At 43.2% G+C, this 16,217-nt stretch overlaps 1 protein-coding gene across 11 annotated transcripts in view; it reads right to left on the minus strand.

The window, feature by feature from the left end:
• The window catches only part of LOC147375312 (BEN domain-containing protein 5), a 1,469,512-nt gene that overhangs the window by 353,466 nt on the left and 1,099,829 nt on the right, over positions 1 to 16,217 (minus strand). For all 11 annotated transcript variants that reach the window (XM_086387400.1, XM_086387368.1, XM_086387358.1 and 8 more), the window contains one exon: positions 4,663 to 4,702. In XM_086387400.1, coding sequence (XP_086243526.1) covers positions 4,663 to 4,702 — 40 coding nt within the window. The remainder of the gene's footprint in view (positions 1 to 4,662; positions 4,703 to 16,217) is intronic.

Consider the following 16,217-nt stretch of genomic DNA (forward strand, 5'->3'; position numbering starts at 1 on the left):
CCCATGGACTCTCACTAAAATAGCTATTAAAGGATCCACTTTAGTAAGGTAACAGGAAAATCTTGAGATGTAATTAATAGGAGAACACAAAAATTTATAAGCTGTGTAGGGAAAAGTCAAATGGGTCTTCATCATCATCATTGCTTTTCTTTTTTGAAAAAGTTTAACTTTTAAAAGTCTAAGCAATAATAACTAGGTGGTGACAGGGCAGTATTTAATAGGTAGTTAAAGCATGCTAAGGCTTTTTTTGTGGCTGAATGACTTTAGATATTTTGAATAACTTCAGACTTTGTAAAAAAAAAAAAAAGGATAGTTAAGTATATTTCCAAAAGGTAAACAGTTAAGGTTAGAAACAAAATCTGTAGCATTAAAATCTAGAGATGGGGTAAAAAATAGGTAATATATAAAACATAATGTATTCTGGTGGTTCAGATGGTAAAGAATCTGCCTGCAATGCAGGAGACCCCAGTTTGATCCCTGGGTTGGGAAGATCTCCTGGAGAAGAAATTGCCAACCTACTTCAGTATTCTTGCCTGAAGTATTTAATGAACAGAAGAGCCTGGCAGCCTACAGTCCATGGGATTGCAAATAGACAGACATGACTGATAGACTAACATTTTTCACTTTCAGTCCAAATTAAGGCAAGGCAAAAGAAAAAAGAAAATAAATGATAAACAGAAAGCACAAATATAGCAGTAGAAATATGTCCAAATATATTTGTACTTATAATAAATGTAAACAGATTAAATTCACCTATCATAAGGCATGGGTTATTAGATTTTATTAAAAAGAAAAGATAATTGTATTTTCAAAAGATAAACATAAATAGGACAAGGTAAATGGTATCAACCTACCAATTATGAGACAATATTAAAATTAAGATTTATTGTAAGCAAGACATGGGGTTAAAGCAGATTAACAGTGATAAACAAATAGTACAGTACAGAAAGCTCAGAAACAGATTCTGTATACAGGAAAACTGATATTTGACAGATGTGTAACTGCTAATAATTGGAGAAAGGATGAACTAGTTATTACATGGTATTGAGATAATGGGCTATCCATATGTAAACAAGGAATTAAATCCCTAATTCGTATCACACACAATGTTCAGTCATGTAAATGAGATAAATACCCAAATGTGATGTAAAACTTGACAACTTTTAGAATACAGGAGAATATGATATTCAGGTAGGGAAGGATTTCTTAAGTCACAAAAGCAAAGCTGATAAAGCAGTATTCACATATTCAACTATGCTAAAATTAAAAAAGAAACTTCCATAAATCAGAAAACACAAGCCATCATCTTGAAGAAGGTATTTGCAATGCATACTAAGCAACAAAGTATCAATATGCAAACTAATAAAGAATTAAAAATCAATAAACAGTAGCAACCCAACAGGAAATGGACAAATGATATGAAAAGTCAGTTCACAGGAGAAACCAAAGTGGCCAATAAACATATGAAAAGATATTCAATCCCACCAGTAATCAGGGAAACACAGATTATAAAAGCAGTGGTGGACTTCCTTTGTGGTCCAATGGTTAGGAATCTGCCTTACAATGCAGGAGAAGTGGCTGGGGAACTAAGATCCCACAAGCTTCAGAGCAAATAAGCCTAAGCACCACAGGAGAGGGTCTAAGCACAAGGAAAGATCCTACATGATGCAACAAAGATTCTGTGTGCCACAATTAAGACCCCAAGCAGTCAAATAAATAAACAATTAAAACAAATAATATCAATGGGATAACATTTCACATTTATCATGACAACCAGTAAAAATTTATTTATAAGTTTGATGATTTCAAGTGTGGAGGATTCAGAGCAATGGGAACTATTGTACTTTGCTGTTGTTATAGTTTGAAATATAAATTTGTTCAACTACTTTAGAAAACAACGGGCCACTATATAGTAAATTTGAAGATGCATAGAATCAGTAATTCCTCTCCAAGTTATATGCTCAAGATAAATTCTCATTCTCATGCATAAAATGGCCCTAGTAGCATTGTTTAAAATTGCAAAAAATTGGAAATAATCTAAATCACGATCAATAAAATGAAAAAAAGAAATTGTGACAGAATTATAAGTGAAATTCTATATAGCAGTTAAAAACAATTGAACCAGAGCCACATGTATCTACGTGAATGAATCTTTACAATATAAGGAGAGAAAAATCACAGAATGACATTTATAGTGTGACATCATTTATAGGAATTTGTAAAACAATGCCAGTTAAAGCAGTTATACACTGAATTTATAACAGTGGTTACCTATTGGGTCAAAGGGGAGAGATGCAATCAGCGAGGAGTGCAGGGAAGTCTCAACTAGATCTATATTTTTTAAAATAGGGAACTGTGTAGCATAGATGGTACAACGTTGATGTGATAAAACCAAGGTGTTTGGTGGGGGAGGGCAGTAAATGACTCTTCCTTTTATCTCTACTCTTTTCTGTATATTCAAAATTATTCACAATAAATGAAATAGTTTAAAGAAGATAACGCAAATTTTCACGTCTTCCAAATTGCCAGCCAGCATTTCTGAAGGCTACTAGTTGATGACAAGTGGCAGCATCAGACTGCAGTTCTGTGTTGAGAATGGTCTGGTGAGGCGTGCAAACAAGCTAGCGCCTCCCACTGGCAGCCCAGAGAGGTAGCATGCCCCTTGCTAGCCGAGGGGGCTTCTGGTGAAGTGGAGGATGGGGGTGACTTTGAAAGTGAGAGACAGTTACAATAGTGATGCTGACATGGACTAGAGCTGTCTAGATAATACATAGTCTAGTAATCCTTCCTAGCCTTTTGTAGGCATGATACACATGGCTAATATTGGTCTGGCACACTGGAGTAGAGACAGGCTACTCCCTTGGGGGCTCAGTTTCCCCGGGACCTGTGGATCGGTATCTCACAAGTGCATATCTTACAGTACCGCACAGATGTAGCCTACGTACAGTACTGCACACTTGTGTGACACAAAACGCCTTTTGAAAAGATTTGACCCAGAAAATAATCTTTTCTCACCTAAAAGTAGGGAACAGTATAATCCGTTACAAATTCGGGCGGTGCTTAATAGTTTGCCCAAAAGGAGTGCACCAAGAGTCACCACTATTCTGCTTGAGTTTATGCCATAGCAATTAAGAACAGAAAGAGCTGGTGCAAAAGAAATGCAGTTAACAAGAGTCTAAAAGTTTCCTTCTCAAGCAACTGAAGACAGATCAAGAACCCTCTCCAACTCATATGTCAGCATCATATCAAGCTGTGACCCGATGAGACTGGGATGTGAAAGCCGGCAAACTAGGTCAGCATATGTGGGGCAGAACAAAGCACAACCACGAAGGAGAGCAGCCAATGAGCCAAGACAAAGACAATCCCTTACCAGCACCTCAGCGGGAAGGGATTGGTATGTCACCCAACAGCCACTGTAGTTAGGTTAGCTCATGATTTGGAATTTCTATAATTATATACATGCTAAACACAGTTCATTCTATGGGTTATATTGTACATTTTCAAACCAGTTAATCTTTGTTCTTCTAAAGTCTCAAGTTTAAGGAGCTCTATTAGGTGGACTATAATAAGCTCACCTGAACTGGGTAGACCCAACTAACATTTGTAATCATTGTTTTACACCTCAGTTACATAGATAGATAACCAGCCTCTGTGCTGAGACAGTACCTGCAAAGGACAATTCCTCAGTCTCCTTGTAAGTGAGCCAACTGACCCTGGATACAGTAACAGGCTGGGTGTAAGGCAGGGATGCCATGGCACAGCTATATTGGTTACTAAAATGCTGAAAAACCTCCATATTTGTTGGTAATTAGCCACTCCTAGAGCGCCCCCACAACCCATGTGACCACTCTGTTACACTAGTCCTTTTCCCAGAACACCGTGTCTCCCTAGTCCAGTAACCAAAGCGTTAATGCCCAGCATAGTAGGAAGTCACCAGGGCTGTTAAACATTTTGAACATCACCAATGGATAAAGACGAACCACCATACCCACTCTTGAATGTTTATTGCTGGCACCATCGTCCCTTCGGATTCCAAGAGAGAACAGCATCTCTTGTTGGGCAGTTTTGCCTCAAGGTCCCAAATCAAAATAAAATACCTTCTGATGGACTAAATGCTCAACTTCTCTCCAGGCTAGATGCCAGTCTTGGGGGAAGGAAGAACTTTTTAATCCAAGGGCCACAGCTTTTTTGGAGGACTTGTCCTTCCTAAAGGTGAGTGACAAAGGTCACAGGAGACCAAACCTGATCACTTGCCCAGACTGGCTTTTCTTCATGAGCTGTCTTCCCTTCATTTCATGCCGTTTACAAGGCAGCTTCCCCATTCACCATGATTTTAACATTTCTCGGGAGACTAAGACACTTCCTTAACATTTAGATCCACTGAGGGATCTGGGGAGAACTTGGCCCTGGAATATGCAGCAACATCATAGTATCACCCCGCCATATGCAGAGTCAAGAGAAGGCAGCACAGAGCTGGGGAAGAGAAAAGAAACTGCCTGTGGGGTAGAGGACAGTGGGGAGAAGGATCATTCTTGATGCAGGAATTCTGCTGTTGAATCAGGGAGCCAAAGGAACAGGACACAAATTGCATTGGGATAAGCAACCAGGCATTGCTCTGGGAAACAAGGGAAAAGACAAAGCAGAATGGCCACATCTACTCACCGGGGCTGGTTATCGTCAGGAGATCAAGCTGCCGCTGTTGCTGCAAAGGAAAACACATTGTGAGACAACTGAGTTAAGCCAGAGTCAAACTTGTTGCTTAGGGGTCAGGGTGGACACGCAAGGGGGATGTTCAGACATGCAGAGCAGGGCACGCTGTGGAGAAGGTGATGGGAACATGGTTCCGCAGAGAGGCCGTGCGTCCTAGAGACCAGGAGGGATGGATGGCCTTTCTGGTCAGAGCTGTCAAATTCATCTATACTAAGGGAAAATGATGCCCTGAGAGGAATGTGGCTTACCTATAGCCACAAAGAAAGTCCCTTTCCAGACTCCCAGCCAAGGCTCATCCCTCTGGACCAGGCAGCCTTAGATTTCTCCCTGCTCACACTGGCTATCCTGGTTAAGTGCCTGATATCCTGGCAACCCTCTTTGCCTTGGCCTTAGTCACTGTCAGCCTCCTTTCTAACCATGATACTCCCAAGGGCTGGTTTATTTATTAACTCTGCTCAACAATGCTATGATAGTTTCCGTTACTGATGATGAAACCATTCCTTCTCTAACTGAATCCTCATCTCTTTGTGCCATGCAACATTCATAGAAAATAATATCTGTCAGGTACATTAGGCACTAGATGAAGCCACTTATGTTTGGAGGCAACTGGCCCTGACCCTAAGGGCTGAAGTGATCAACATCTCAGTAGGCTTACCCCACCCCCATCACACCACACCTATGGGGAAGCTCAGTCCTGAACTGGATGTCATGGCAAACTGAGGGTGGAGAAGAAGGCATTGGAGGCTGAGGATGGGGCAGTGGTAAGTAACTCTCTTAAAGACTTGTTTTTTAAAGTTAATTTATTTAAATTGGAGGCTAATTACAATATTGTAGTGGTTTTTGCCATACATTGACATGGATCAGCCATGGGTGTACACGTGTCCCCCATCCTGAACCTCCCTCCCACCTCCCTCCCCATCCCATCCCTTAAGGTCCCAGTGCACCAGCCCTGAGCGCCCTGTCTCATGCATCAAACCTGGACTGGTGATCTATTTCACATATGATAATATACATGTTTCAGTGTTGTTCTCTCAAATCATCCCACCCTCGCCTTCTCCCACAGAGTCCAAAAGTCTGTTCTTTACATCTGTGTCTCTTTTGCTGTCTTGCATATAGAGTCATTGTTACAATCTTTCTAAATTCCATATATATGCGTTAATATACCATATTGGTATTTTTCTTTCTAACTTACTTCACTCTGTGTAATAGGCTCCTGTTTCATCCACCTCATTAGAACTGATTCAAATGCATTCTTTTCAATAACTGAATAATACTCCCTTGTGTATATGTACCACAGCTTTCTTATCCATTCTTCTGCCAATGGACATCTAGGTTGCTTCCATGTCTTAGCTATTGTAAACAGTGCTGCAGGGAACATTGGGGTACACGTGTCTCTTTCAATTCTGGTTTCCTCGGTGTGTATGCCCAGCAGTGGGATTGCTGGGTAGTATGGCAGTTCTAATTCCAGGTTTTTAAGGAATCTCCACACTGTAAGACTTTAAGTCAGGATTCCTTAAGCCTCTGTCAACCTCTGACTCTTTCCTACACTTGATTTTCCATTAATAGCAGTTTTCATTAATATGTATTTTTTTTTTTTCTTAAAAAGGGGTTTTAACAAACTTCACTTTGAGAACCATTGCTTCAGGATACACACTGCAGGAGCTTCTGATTATCTGTTTATCCAGTGGGTCCCTTGGCATATTTCACCACACCTGCATTTCCCTCTTTATCTTGCCTCTCCCCTAGAATGGCTCCCTGAAATTCTGCTTCAGCAGAAAGGAGAAAGCAGCAACATTTTTTGAGTACAAATATAGGCCTGGCAAAGGACCAGGCACAAGACCAGGCACGCTGATGTGTCATTTCTGCTCACACTCTTGGCAAACCTGCAGGGCTCCTACTGTACAACAGAGGGACGTGGGATTCAGATAGGAGAAATTATCTGCCTGAGACCACATCTTCGTTAAATAAGAGAGCCAGAATTCAGTCAGTTCTAATCCTGGCTTGATGGTTCAAAATAAGATACTGCACATGGTAAATCACTCTGCATGATGCTGCCAATTAATAGATGCTTAATAAAAAGAGCTATTTTTGTATTGAGGCTTTGTTATTATTATAGATCTCGTGACCCTTGGTTTATAAAAGCTGCCTCATCCCTTTTCATAGAATTATTGATACCAGAGCTTAAAGGTCATCTAGTCTGACCTGTCACTAGGATGGGAATTTCCTCTGCAATGTCCCCACCAGTTGTATAAACAGCTTCTGTTTTATCCCCTTTCCTGATAGGGAACTCATTTCTTAACAATTAAATTAAAAAAAATTCTTTTGGCTACAGAGCATGAGATGTTAGCCTTCCCCGACCAGGGATTGAACCTGTGCCCCTAAATTGCCCCATTTTGAGCAGAGTTAAAAGCTGTTTCCTTATAAAATCATTGTTGCTTTGGCCTGTGACAAGTTTGGAGATCTGAAGAAGATCTGTGTCATCTTCTCTCCTGGTTAAATATTCCCAGTTCTTTCATCCTTGCCTTATAAGACCTGGTCTGAAGTCTCCTGGCCCTTGTGGTCCCCTATTTTTCCATCTACATTTCATCTGTCCTGGTCAGAACCTCTTTAAGGTCTCTCTACCCCTTGCTTTAATGATTGCTCAGGGCCCTAAAAGCAGGTCTGTATCCTTTCAGCGTCTTCTCAATCACACATCCCTGTTTTCCTGCCAGCTCATAACTCATTCCAGTTGACATTTTCAAGCAAACAATGCAACTCCAAGATGTCACTGACCTATTGTGAGCACATATCCTCACGCTGAAATGAAACACACACCCACACATGAGAGCTGGAAGGAATGCTGGAGCCAGGCTGCCTTCTTTCCCAAACATGGAACCAGGCTAGTAGTACAATCGGCTCAAGCTGCCTTTGTCAAGGCCAGCAGCAGGCTTGGCCCTTCCCTCATGCTTTCCATAAGCTTGGTTTTGTGACAGTCACCCTTAGTGAAAGAGATCTGTTTACATGAAAAGTGTCTAATTCTCATTTCTAAATGGCAATTCAGTATCCAGGGTCCAGCAGGGAAAAAGGGAAGAAAACCTGAGAGGAACACAGATAGACCTGGCCTTGTGTCCTAACTCCTCTCCGTGGTCTTGGATAACGTCCTGTGTGTCTCTGGTCTTAAACTTCACACCTTTAAAACGAATGAGTGAGACGGAAATACTGGCAGTGACTCTGAGTAAAAAGCAAATGGGCGCTGTGCTTGCGGGCTCCCTCTTCTGGTGTAGAGAGTTCTCTGAGAATTCCTGTAGCCAGGACCCTGGGGGCTCAAATGATAGGATTTAAAAGAGAACAGATTTTAAGCTGCCTTCACACACTGCCATTTTCAGTGCTTGTACGTGTTCCTCACAAGCTGAGGGAAATCTTAAGGGCCCGGAACATTTATTATTCAGTCTCTGGCACACAGTAGCCCTCAGTGAGCATGCTAAACTCAGCTGAACCATTCCTGGAATCCACATTATCCTTTCAAACCCCTGTGCCTTTGCTCGTCCTAGTCTCTCTAAACTAATCTCTTGAGATCTTCACGGAGCTCCTTCCTTATGTCTCAAGACCACCATGAGGTCTTCTTTGCACGTCAACTCCCAACCTAACCCCTTCCTCTCCTTTACTTAGAACAGAAGATTTCACACTGTATTCCTTCAATGCATCTTGTAAAACCTCCCTTTTGTATCATGCCCTGTCTTAATTATTGGTTTCCTTCTCTGTTTCTCTCATGAGGTCCTTGTTTGAAGACAAGACTATGTCATTTCATCTGTATATTTCCAGTGCCCAGCACAAAGGCTGAAAGGAATGCTTGATGTCATCTAGTTCAAACGATTCAACGATTCCATTATTCCCTCTGCAACACTCCTGAGAGATTTGTCAGCATGGAAAGTAAGCATGCCCTTTCCTCTAAAGGACTTTCCCTCTGTCATGGCTTTGGGGTTTCCTACCTTTATGATTTTTCTCCCACCATCTCTGCAGCAATATTATTATCTATCCACCTCCCCTGGAAATCTTCCTTCCTTTACTCCCATGCACAGGATCACTGTTTCTCCTAGACCCCTACAGCTTCTACTGTCTGTGCCCCTCCAGAGGTGATGAATTGACTCTAACCTGGTGAGGAGCCCCTTTAGCCTACAGTTCTCAGACATATGTGCACACCACCTAGTGGTCCAAGAAGATAAGTGTAGACTACTGTTTTAACAGGTAGCTCTTAAGACAGGATTGCAGTCTGCATGTCTTATATGCAAACAAAAACAAAAGTATATGTTCAAGAATCACTGTGCAACAATTTTAACCTAAGATACTAAAATATCCAAATAATTTCCTCAAAGTCTTTGCAGAATGAAAGGAATACAATGGAAGAGGAAATTTTCATCACAAAAGTGCGCCTCGTATTTAGGTTCACCAAAGGAAACTGGCATTTATTAAAATAGGCAACTGACTTGTGGAATTTGACCAATAATATAAATTAATTATATAAGAGGGGAGCATGGTGGAATAAAGAATGACCAAATTATTTTAATTAGTTACCAACTGAGAGACACAAGGACCTTTTACATGGAGATGATACATTACCTACCTGTCTGGATGGTAGAAAATGCAATATTAGTTGGCGAAACATAGCTAGACAGCAGGTTTGGTAGACTGACAGGGCCTGCTGGCTGAGGGCTGTGCAGCTGGACCACAAGCCAACCATAAGCTACCGTCTCAGGAAGGCAGGCCCTTCAAGAGCGAATGGTGCTCTGTGTATGTATGTGTGTGCGGAGGAGTAGGGGGGCATTCCTCCTCAGACAAAGGAATTCTACACCTACACCAAGGGAAATGTGTCCAGGTACGTCTAGATGGTATTCCGTGGACTCCTGGAGGAGTGTGGGTATGCCAGGGTTGGATCAGTTAGGAGGTGCTGTGCAGACTCCTGACTGAGTATGGCCCTGCATCCAGCCTTTCTTGGTAAGAGTGGTGCCTCAGAAACATTCAGAAGAAACCCACTTCTGTGCTCAACCAGTGTGTGGCGGATGACACCAGTCAAGACTCCAAAGAGACCATGCGAGCCGAAGGCCCCAAAGTCCACAGGAACGATCTCTGAGTCTGGTGGGACCAACGATGCCAGGGGCATCCACAGTGGCTGCTAAAGGAGCACACACAGCATGTGTGCCCCAGGAATTATCCATATTCCCAACTGATCCAGTGGGAGCTGTTTTGCCAGTGCAGTGTCCCTTCATCTCTGGTCACAGTTGACAGCTCCCAGGGTAAAAAGTACTGAAAGATGGGTCAACTGGAGACCTCAGCCAAACATTGTGGATCTTTTGTGGATTCAATTATTCTCAATAAAAACTATTGTTGTCCTACATTGAAGAATCTATCTTTAAAATGTTTGCAATAATAAAAACAACACATGCTTATTTTGGTCATTTTCCAAATTTCCAGAAAATTCAGAAAGTAAAAGTAAATGAAATCTCATCACTGAAAGAGAAGCATCATTATCATTTGGTGTATTTTTTGTCATCTTCTTTGTTTGTGTCTATTTAACAAGGTCATATTTATATATAAAAAATGAAGCATGTCTTAATCTTGTGCAGCCTTATTTTTCGTCCCAGGCTGAGCCTTTATTTTGAATTATAAGAATGTAAGTCACATATTGTTGTTCAGTCATCCAGTCATGTCCAACTCTTTGAGACCCCATGGACTGCAGCACGCCAGGCTTCCCTGTCCATCACTAACTCCCAGAGTTTGCTCAAACTCATGCCCATTGAGTCCGTGATGCATCCAACCATCTCATCCTCTGTCATCCCCTTCTTCTTCTGCCCTCAATCTTTCCCAGCATCAGGGTCTTTTCCAATAAGTAGGCTCTTCACATCAGGTGGCCAAAGTACTAGAGCTTCAATTTAAGCATCAGTCCTTCCAGTGAATATTCAGGGTTGATTTCCTCAGGATTGACTCACATATATTTATCGCTATAAATAATTTTAGTTTGTACTACTCTGACTTTGTTTCTAGTCCTGTTTTCAGGGAAGGTGGTATTAGTAAGACATTAGTGGAAAACTACTTGGTTATTCTGTCACAGGAGGCAGCAGGCAATAACCAACCTGAAAGATATTCTTCACATCTGAAGCCCCTCTCATCGCAGTTACACAAAAGATTTTGTAGAAAGAACTTCAAACTCAAAATCGGACAGACAAACATTATGAATCCTGATTCTATCATCTTTAAGCTGTGTTATCTAGGCATGTTTACTTAAGCTAGCTGTCAATTAGGTATCCCATTCATAAAAAGAGTATAGACCAAGCTCCAGGAATTTAACAGGAAAGAAGCTGAGAGAAAGAAGAAGAATCATTCGGGGTGGCGGCAGAGGGGAGTGGGGTTAGGGACTTGGAGGTGCCAACAGGTAGAGTGGGAAGCACAAAGGTTGGAAGCTAGGACTTCTGAGGGCTGCTCCAGCTGTGCCCGACTTCAGGCTGAGGCTTTGGGCTTCTCACCCTCTGGTACCTTAGCCTTTTACAGCAGCCTCTTAACTGGTCTCCCTGATTGAGTTTTGCACATTGCTGCTGCAGCTGGTGTGAACTTTCTGGAATCACACCTTAAAATTCACCAGGACTACTACAGAATAGAGTTTAACCCTTTAGTTGCCGTTGGAGGGTGTCTATGGCCCAGCTCCTGCCTTCTGTCTCCCATTCCATCAGACTCTGAGCTCTGACCATGAGAAGCCACTTCCAGTTCCCCAAACTTGCTATGCTCTCACCTCTAGGCCTTTGTTCTCTCTGTGGAGAACCACAGTCTGTTACCCAACCTGCTTTGCCTGGCTAACCCCTACTGGTTCAGCTCTCCACTCACACGCCACCTCTTCTGTAAAGGCTTTATTGACCTGCCAAGGCTGGGCTGGATCTTGTCCTTAGCCCCCTGACCTTCCCCACAGAAGCACCATCACGGTGCCCCTCCTGGCCTGCTTACTTCTCCGTCTTCTCCGCTGTGTGATCTCCCTGAGGGCAGGGCTGTGTTATCACTAGCGCACTCCTCTCAGGGACTAGCCCGGCGCCTGACCGATAGGTGATACTCATTAAATATCTGCTGCTTACCGGCTACCAGGATGCTGACTAGAGAGAAGGTCCTACTGAGCTGATCATCAGAGAAAGTCTTTAGCTTTATCCCCTTCCCTCCCAAAAGACGTGCACATATTGGCCCCATAATTTTCCTCAAAACCCTATTTCTGCCATGGGGACCTAGGGATTAAACCACAGAGTATCTGGCCTTCTTCAGCTGGATGGGTAATTATGAGGCTACGTTTAAAAATGGACTTTTCATTTTGGTCACGAACTGCATTGCAATTACTTCTCAGAATGAGAAGGGGACATGATGTTCCAGGAGCTCAGGGACTGGCTTCATGTGTGAGGTTCTGCATGGTGGAAGAGAATAGGCACTGATTATGTGTTCTGTTTTGCTTTTTGCATTTCGTGCAGGATAGCTATTTGGGGGAAAAGTCAGTCTGTCATGGCATAGGCTGGAGATAATTTAAATAAGAGCACCAGTAATCTCTGTGCATTTTTCTGTCACTCCAGAAGCCAGCCAACGTGGGGAGGACTTGCGAATCCACTCTCCAGAAAGGGGAGGTCGCAGGAGCATGGGCACACAGTTGGTTTCATGGCTCAGAACCCTCTTTTCCTTGTAACCCACTTCCTGTCCCGTTCTCCCCTTCACCCAGCCAGAGTCATTTTCTAGGGCTCTCAGGCCCCTTCCCTGCCTTACCCTAAGAAGAGCCTGCTCCCTAGAAAGCATTTCACGTAGCGCTCACCTCTCCCTAAACTCACCACTTCTGATCTCTCCTATTCCAGTCTAGGCTGCATGCTGGCTGCAGGACTAATCACTCTAAAGTTAAATTTGATCCTTTCTTAGGATAATTTAATAATCCTGGTTGCATTCCTCATAAATACTAGACTTCTTAGCTTAGCATTCAAGGGCAGATGACAAATCTCCACAAGCTCTAGGTGTCATTTGAAAAAGCAGTTTTTATATCTTAACATATTTGGAGAACAAACAAAAAGTTACCTATTATTTTCAGAACCAGTCTTCAGACAACAAAGGTAGGTCTAATCACATGGGTCAGCTCACATGTAGAAGATGTGGCAGGAGGAAGAGGTGGGGAGAGCCAGTCACCTCTTTGAGGAAAAGGTGCAGGGATTATGAAAGTCTGCAAAGCACTGTCTAAGGCATGGATCTCAGGCCCACATCCCACTGAAGTGGGATGCTGGCCATCTACTTGCCTGACCCTTCTGTACGCCACCATCTCACCCATCCCCGACCCTGCCTTCTGCCCTTGACATGGTTCCCTTTCTACTTCTCCTCATGCTGAACAAGTGATGTGTGGCACAGCTTCCCTGATCATACTGGGACTTCACTCTTTGACTCTTCATTTGTTTATTCATCAATTTAATAAATGGCCATGAAGCATCTACTATATACCAGGCATATTGCTGACAAGAGGCCAAGAAAGACACAGCCCCTGTCTTCAAAGAGACAGCTAACAGTGAAGTGGAGAAGACAGACATATATAGCTAATAGTGAGGTGGAGAAGACAGACATATACAGCAAATAATCATATAATATGAATTAATGTCAGTTATGGTAAGTGCTTCAAAGAAAAACATGTGGAAAGGTACGTGACCAGGGTTCAAAGTATTCCTCAAACCTCACCCAACCCAATGGCTAATGGCTGGATGCCTCTCGTAAGCATCCACCAACTCCACTACCTTCTACAGGAACCTGAGCAATGGCTGAGTCTCCGCTGCCCTTTTGTGCACCTACTCCCATCAGGATAATAAAAAATGCATTAGCCTTTTACTCAGGGAGAGAGCGAACATCACTCACGGCTGAAATAGAATCTCATGACGAGGGGTTAAATTCAGTGGGAAGCTGAGTGGGGCAGCAGACAAAAGCTAGGGTTGCACAAGTGGGATTGCTTCAATATATTTCACTGAGTAGTTTCTGCTTCTGTAGCTTCCTGTTATTGGAAAAGCCAGGCATGCAAGTGGCTTTCATCCCCAGGGCAGCTTAAAGGAGCATTTGAGTTCAGCCTCTGGCAGCCTGCACAAAAGCAGGGCAAGTGGAAATGGAGAAGAGCATATGAAAGTGCAGAGGCATTCTGGAAGCAGATTAGCGGCAGCAGAGGCCGTAGCAACTGCATTTGCTGAGCATTTACTCTGTGCCAATCCTTACCACATTCTGAGGCCAGCACTGCATTGTTACCCATTTATATAAATGAAGAAGCTGAAGGTCAAGAGGTTACATTACTTGCTCAAGGTCATAGCTGCTATTGGAGAAACCTAGATTCGAACCCATGCTGTTGGTCTCTGAAGACTACGCCCAAGTAGCTGTGAGAGCACTGGGGTATGAGAAATGCTTTTGGTGTCCCCAAGTTTCTATACAGAGGAGCAGTAGGAGCCTTGGTGGCCGGCCACACTCTACAACCGAACAGCCTCTGCACACAGGAGGGTGGGAGGAGCTTCCACTTAAGCATGATGTTCTGTATTTTTCCTTCAGTGTTCACAGTTTGAAATTCTATATTTACCTGTATTTATATTTGATCAATGTCATTCCCATTATATGCTAAACTCTAAGACAGAAAGGACAGAGTTGAGCTTTCCTGGAAGAGTGGACTCTGTTTAAATGTGTTAAAAATCATGTGTGGAAGGCTAGACCAGGTTTTTGAAGAGGGCTAGATAAACAGTTGAAACTCTTATTCCTGCTGGAGAGAAATGATACATATCCCATCCTAAAACCCCAGCGAGTCAGATGGGGGCTTGTGCTAGAAGACTCCACCCTCCCAGCTCTAGAGGAAAGACCCACGCATCAGCAAACAGTGAGAGGAAGGCTGTTCCAGTCGTGAGTCAGAAGATTTTAGGCCAAGACAGACTGCTTCTTCCCTACCCTTTGCTCCGGTAACATGAGGCCATGTGGGAACCTGGAAGAACAGACATGGCACCTAAAGTGATGGTGCAGCTCAGGGCTGGAGAGGATGCCTGCATGACTGGCAGACGCCCACCCGGGGCACCTATGGGCTCACAGCGTCTAAGCAGTGATTTAACTGAGTCTCTTGTTACAGTTAGGGTTAGGCAGGAGACAGAAGAGATACAGGTTCAATTGATCCCCTGGGTCGGGAAGATCTCCTGGAGTAGGATCTTGGCAACCTATCCCAGTATTCTTGCCTGGAAAATCCCATGGACAGAGTAGCCTGGCAGGCTATAGCCCATGGGGTCGCAAAGAGTTGGACATGACTGAACATGCACACCCATGCAAACTGCAGTCAGCTATTTACATATCAGTCTCATTTTTCACTCCACCTCTACCTCCCCTACCTCCATCTCCTCCCTCTTGCTTTCTCCTCCAAGATTAGAGTTGAGTATTTTCTATGTTGAGTGTTCTCGCTGTACCTGATTAGGACCTGAGGAAGTTTGTTACAGATGTGATGTTTTGGCTGATTATCAGACAAAGTTACATATCTGATAAGTTCTCTTTTTATATGTTTTAAGTTACAACTTTTCTTTTGTAAAAATCAAACTTTAGAGTTTAAAAGATAAGCCTTTTCAGCTTTCAGCTGATCCTTCAGATTATTCTTTATCTTGAAGGTCACCATGATCCCACGTGAGTGAGGCTACCCCACAACACAGCCTCCTGGAAAGTCAGAGCAAGGGGCTTTGGAGATCATTTGGCACAACTACCTTATTTCAAAGAAAAGTAAACTGAGCCTATAGAGGGGGAGGGAGCTGCTCAGAGTCACCCGCCACATCAGTTCAGTTCAGTTCAGTTCAGTTGCTCTTTGTCTGACTCTTTGCGACCCCATGAATCGCAGCACGCCAGGCCTCCCTGTCCATCACCAACCCCTGAGTTCACTCAAACTCACGTCCATCGAGTCGGTGATGCCATCCAGCCATCTCATCCTCTGTCGTCCCCTTCTCCTCCTGCCCCCAATCCCTCCCAGCATCAGAGTCTTTTCCAATGAGTCAACTCTTCGCATGAGGTGGCCAAAGTACTGGAGTTTCAGCTTTAGCATCATTCCTTCCAAAGAAATCTCAGGGCTGATCTCCTTTAGAATGGACTGGTTGGATCTCCTTGCAATTCAAGGGACTCTCAAGAGTCTTCTCCAACATCACAGTTCAAAAGCATCAATTCTTCGGCGCTCAGCCTTCTTCACAGTCCAACTCTCACATCCATACATGACCACTGGAAAAACCACAGCCCTGACTAGACGGACCTTTGTTGGCAAAGTAATGTCTCTGCTTTTGAATATGCTATCTAGGTTGGTCATAACTTTCCTTCCAAGGAGTAAGCATCTTTTAATTTCATGGCTACAGTCACCATCTGCAGTGATTTTGGAGCCCCCAAAAACATAGTTCTGCACTATTTGCTTGTGTGCCTCCTTCAACAGAGAAAAGGGATGTCTGTATCCCATTCATGCCTAAAAGAGCACAGATGCTCAGAGGGGGAAAAAGAAACTC

The sequence above is a fragment of the Bos grunniens genome, chromosome 3 (assembly GCF_055505025.1).
Source record: "Bos grunniens cultivar Pamir isolate PY7600 chromosome 3, Bosgru_T2T1.0, whole genome shotgun sequence".
NCBI classification, from domain to species: domain Eukaryota; kingdom Metazoa; phylum Chordata; class Mammalia; order Artiodactyla; family Bovidae; genus Bos; species Bos grunniens.